We start from the raw sequence: 5,461 nt of genomic DNA on the forward strand, positions 1-5,461 counted from the left end.
ACTAACGTTCATAACTTAAGTGATTATTTCAGATTTTATCCAAAGCTATAAGAGGTCTACCTGAGCTATAATTTTTGAGCTGACAGACCAAAAGGAAAGTAGCTAGACTACAGTAACCTCTTGGGTTACCCGAATCAAATACTGGGGTTTCACCATTATTTTATGAAGCACACAGAACACTAAAGTGTAGAGTGCAATGTTTCCGCAACAATAAATGAACTACAGAATCTCAGATTCACAGTCTACATTGTTACTTAAGTGAGAAAAGTGTAAATGTACATAGTGTGTAATAAATGTACTTGATCAATAAAAAACCTTCATGTGAGGGTAAGTATGAAATAAAATACTGAGCCTCAAAGTGGTATTACTTCAATTTTATCTGTTGCAATGTTACACACCTAGAAGCCTCAGTTGTTTGAAATAAAGATTTGAAGTAAATAAAAAAAATAATATGATTGTATGTTCAGATTTTTTAAGATGTTTAATATGGTGCAAAAAATACAGTTTAAATGCATTTGTATGCTTTGTAAAAACTATGATAATTAATCATCAAAAACCCTTATAGTGTCATTCAGGTTGGATACAGCTGCTTGAAAACTGAGATTATCTCCTATTGTATCTGAAACAGTGGTAGTTGGCTCAGTAACTTAGATATCCTTCAAGGAGGCTAATCAAGTAAGTAATTTCTCTACCTTATAGATGATTAACAGGATAAATCTCGTGTAGCATAACTGCTTAATCACATACACTGGTGTTAGATTGTAAGAAAAATAACCACATGCATAAAAAAATTTACAATTTAAATAAGTATTTCATCGTTTAACTCATCTTTTTTGGTAACTGTAAAATCAGATCCCAGTCACACTTCAAAACCCCAAAGAATACTTAATTGGAGATGCTTCAAAAATTTTTTATTATATCATTAGTGTGAAAAAGTAAAAAATATATCAAGTTTTTAAGTGAGAAGTTATTGACACGGATAGAACTTTAGAAATAATGATTGATACTTTCACATTTTATAGTAGAGGCTGTAGGAAAGTTTAGAAGTGTGTATGCTTCCTGAGAAATGGGCACATTAATCAACTTAAAAGTTTACTGTACTGGGCAGTGTTTAAGCATTTTCAGTGCTTTCTAACTAACTAGAACTAGTCATGATTAAATAAGAGTCTTCACAGATTTTACTAAACTATGCCTGTTAGTAGATTCACAGATAAAGGTTTCTACTTAAATAATGTGTTTGTTTAGATCCAGATCTCCAGTTGAACAACTACAGAAGGAACGAGGAAGCAGAGGACGAGGTCGTAACGACAGCAGATACTCAAGAGGACAAAACAACCGCCGGGTGTACGTTGCAAACATTCCGTACGACTCAAAGTGGACTGAAATTAAAGATCTTTTCAGGAGAGAAGGTATGACATTCACGATGTATATTTTTACATAATTACAATTCATATGCAAGATCATTAAACTTTGATGTACTCAGTTCTTGAAATTACGACATCAAGTCCACAGCAAAAAAATAGCTGTCATAAGTGCATTACAACACGATGGCAAATGTCATCGTCCATTCTGAAAATCTTCCATTTGACACACGAGCAGGGTACGATGAAAACATTTTCACTGAGTTAAAAAACGAAAGACTTGCACTAGTGTGTGTTAGTTCTGGTTATGAATCACATTTTGATTAAAATATTTTATTAATTAAACTATTGCAGTGTGAAAACTACTAAAGAGGGAGTTATCAATATTTTCAGTGGTCTGCACAAGACATTAAAATACACATTAGATCTGAGAAGTGGAAACTAACCATGTAATGTTACCTACCTATATTTTTTTTTGGCTTTTCCACAAGTAATATAGATGTGACAAAATCAGATGCTTGGCATTTAGGGCTGCCCATTACAACAATCCTCTAAATTCTGTTTTGTAAGTGACATTTTAAATTGGACAAGGTAAGGTATTGCTTGGCATTTGGGGCTGCCCATTACAACAATCCTCTAAATTCTGTTTTGTAAGTGACATTTTAAATTGGACAAGGTAAGGTATTGCTTGGCATTTGGGCTGCCCATTACAACAATCCTCTAAATTCTGTTTTGTAAGTGACATTTTAAATTGGACAAGGTAAGGTATTGCTTGGCATTTAGGGCTGCCCATTACAACAATCCTCTAAATTCTGTTTTGTAAGTGACATTTTAAATTGGACAAGGTAAGGTGTTTGTATCAGTAAATATTCTAGTATTTATCTGTTTGAGATTGATGGTATGAAGAAGCGTATATCAAAGTTAGTTGTGTAACAAACTATACTTCAAAAATGAGATTATAGTGTGTGTATTTTAATAATAATGTGTGTGTAAATATATTGAGAGTTACATATTACACATTTTATCTTAAATGAACAACTGTTTGCTGCACACTAATGTGAAGTACCGAGTTTTAAACTAAGTTCTGAGTTTAAAAAAAGTATTTGGCTCTTTCATGCAAATAAATAAAGTTAACATTAAGAAATATATGATATTAATTCTTTTAAAGGTTGTACTCACAAGAAGTAAACTGTATTATTGAAGTTAACTTGCTTTGAAAATATAACATTTCTTCTTTTACAGACTTTTTAGCCAGTCAGCCATGATTTTGTTGACTGTTTATAAAAACCGGCAGCTGCTTTGTTTTTGTATTTGTTCACTAGTTTACAGTAAATCTTCAACCCTTTAAAAAAATTAGTGAGAGATATCTTTGACAAATATAAAATATTAACTTAATTATTATTTGTAAATTTATCTTAGCAACGTACTGTTTTGTTTATTATGTATTTTATATGTGCCCTGGTAAATGTATGTAGGAAATTAATTTTTGTGTCTTACATATGCATTGAATTTTTCTTATAGTTGCTGAAGTAAATTATGTAGAATTGTTTCAAGATGAAAGTGGAAAGTTTCGAGGTTGTGGGTAAGTTTTGATAAGATAAATATTAAATATTTCTATTTGTTACGTTGAAAGAAGCTAGTTTGGTAGAGTTTAATTTTTATATAAAGAAAAAGTTGATACAAAAATACTAAGTTAATGTTTTATGAATTTCAAAAAAGACACATAGTTTGAGCACTTTTAATGCTCAATTAATAATTATCTTTTAATCGTCTTTTAAAGTAAAACTCTGTCACTGTTGATTTTTTAGTATATATATATATTTGTATTATGCCTATTGAGCATCTTGGCCATCCCTACATATAGTCTATGATCAATTTCATTCTTATGTTTAGAGTGACTGTACAGCTAAATAACTGTATGATATTTGTCATTAAAGTAGTGATCTACATTAGTTGTATATTCAGCATCGTACATTTATCGATTGGCCAAGGTATCATTGTTGGATTTTTACTTATCTTTAATAAAAACTAGTTGCTAAGGTGACTCATCACTCATCAGAACTTATATGATACATAAGTTTGATTTTATTACAATTATTTTGAACATTGTATATTCTTTAAAAATTATTTTATTTTTGTGATTTATGAGATGTTGTGTGTAAACTAGTTTAACAAATTTTCGGAGATAGTTACCCATATATAATATCCGTTTATAGTTTCTTGTCTATCACAGTACCCATGCTAGTGTTATAATTTGTTCAAGGTTTAGGTAAAGCTTAATTTATGGATTTCATTTTATTTTATGCAGATGTTCGTGTGGATTCTCCCTTGTTTACAACTACTGATAAAACTTTGCTTTTTTTTAGCCACATTTTAATACGATAATACTGTTTAAAGTTTTATTAAATACACGCTCAAGCTGTTGGTGATTTTTCACTTATGGCCACAAATATTTTGCATGAGAAGCATTGTAGTGATTTGTTTTAACTTTGCCATTAGTGGTTTGTTGGAACTTGAGACAATAAACAACATGTTCCTTGAACATGTCATAACTGATCCATCAGCTTTGATGTTCAGCCTGTGTGTCCTACACCAAGGTAAATGTTAACCCACACAAATAACAGCCCTCAGTTTAAGTTATGGTTTGAATGGCAGAAGCTGGTAAAACATTGTAGGAATAATATGTGTGATAAACATCGTAAGTGCAGGTGTTTGGTTCACATTCTTTTACTTTGTTCATTAATAAAAATATTTAAAAACATGCAGCCTGAAATTGTTTTTGTCACAAATATTACACTACAATTTATTTTAGAAAAAATCAAGATTGGTTAAAATTTCCTTATTTGTTTTCAGAAATTGTTTCTTTAAAGCTATTTGCTTATGTTTTGTGTAAGGAACAAAATTCATACACAAAATATCCCTCTTAAATTTCTGAATTTATAGTTTAAATTTTTTCAACAAAACGGGTAACATAATTGAAGTTTGTTGTATAATTGTATCCTTTCTCCTTTTTTTCTAGAGTTGTGGAGATGAAAGATCAGGCATCAGTTCAAAAAGCAGTTGAAATCTTGCATAGATATGAATACAAAGGCAGAAGTTTGGTTGTTAAAGAGGTAAAACACTTAGAAAGCTATGTATTTATGTTTGACACAAACAGTATCAATAACATCTAGTTTGTCAGTCAGCCCTCATATTATTAACTTCTTTTGATGATATAACAGTTTCCCATGGATTACTTCTTCTTTGTGTCTCATTTTGGAGATAAAATTTTGATCTCTGTGCTGAGTTGTGTGTCATAAAACCATAAACAAGGCACGAGCAGTCTACATAAGACCATTCAAAGTACCAATTAATGGTGAAAAGTACACAGGGTACCCTAGCCTTACTTAGGAAGATTAACTACAGTATATTAATAGAGACCCTGTAACCAACAAAATCATGATCAACTTGGTGTAATTCTAAGGTTATAAATACCACATGTAATTCTAAGGTTATAAATACCACATGTAATTCTAAGGTTATAAATACCACATGTAATTCTAAGGTTATAAATACCACATCTAATTCTAAGGTTATAAATAAGGTTATGATGAGGTTTGTTTAATGAAAAAACATAGAAATATTATGCAAGTTTTGTTAAGTGGAAGATATTGTAGTTTGGTCTTGAGATAGAAATATAATTGAGATACTTTCTTGGTAATTAAACACAGACTGAACAGTGTAGGGAGTTTAGAGCAAAAGTTGATTAAAAACGATAATTTTATTTACTGCAGTAGTAGAAACATCTTTTTTTTTTGATGCCCCATACCTCGTAAAATAACAACAAACCAGGAACGATCCACAGAGAACTGTCTAAATATTAATGTGATTTTACTATTTCTTGTAATAATTCAACTTTCATCTTGTGATGAGGTCAGCTAGTATCATTACAAGTTTTCCTTTATATTAATGTGATTTTAATATTTCTTGTAATAATTCAACTTTCATCTTGTGATGAGGTCAGCTAGTATCATTACAAGTTTTCCTTTATATTAATGTGATTTTAATATTTCTTGTAATAATTCAACTTTCATCTTGTGATGAGGTCAGCTAGTATCATT

General features: G+C 30.4%; 1 protein-coding gene across 1 annotated transcript in view; it reads left to right on the plus strand.

Moving 5' to 3' along the window:
* The window catches only part of LOC106468844 (heterogeneous nuclear ribonucleoprotein M-like), a 15,283-nt gene that overhangs the window by 2,975 nt on the left and 6,847 nt on the right, over window positions 1-5,461 (plus strand). Inside the window, exons 2-4 of the mRNA XM_022397203.1 lie at window positions 1,246-1,409; window positions 2,883-2,943; window positions 4,381-4,517. Coding sequence (XP_022252911.1) covers window positions 1,246-1,409; window positions 2,883-2,943; window positions 4,381-4,517 — 362 coding nt within the window. The remainder of the gene's footprint in view (window positions 1-1,245; window positions 1,410-2,882; window positions 2,944-4,380; window positions 4,518-5,461) is intronic.

This window comes from Limulus polyphemus, unplaced genomic scaffold (assembly GCF_000517525.1).
Source record: "Limulus polyphemus unplaced genomic scaffold, Limulus_polyphemus-2.1.2 Scaffold3187, whole genome shotgun sequence".
Classification (NCBI taxonomy): domain Eukaryota; kingdom Metazoa; phylum Arthropoda; class Merostomata; order Xiphosura; family Limulidae; genus Limulus; species Limulus polyphemus.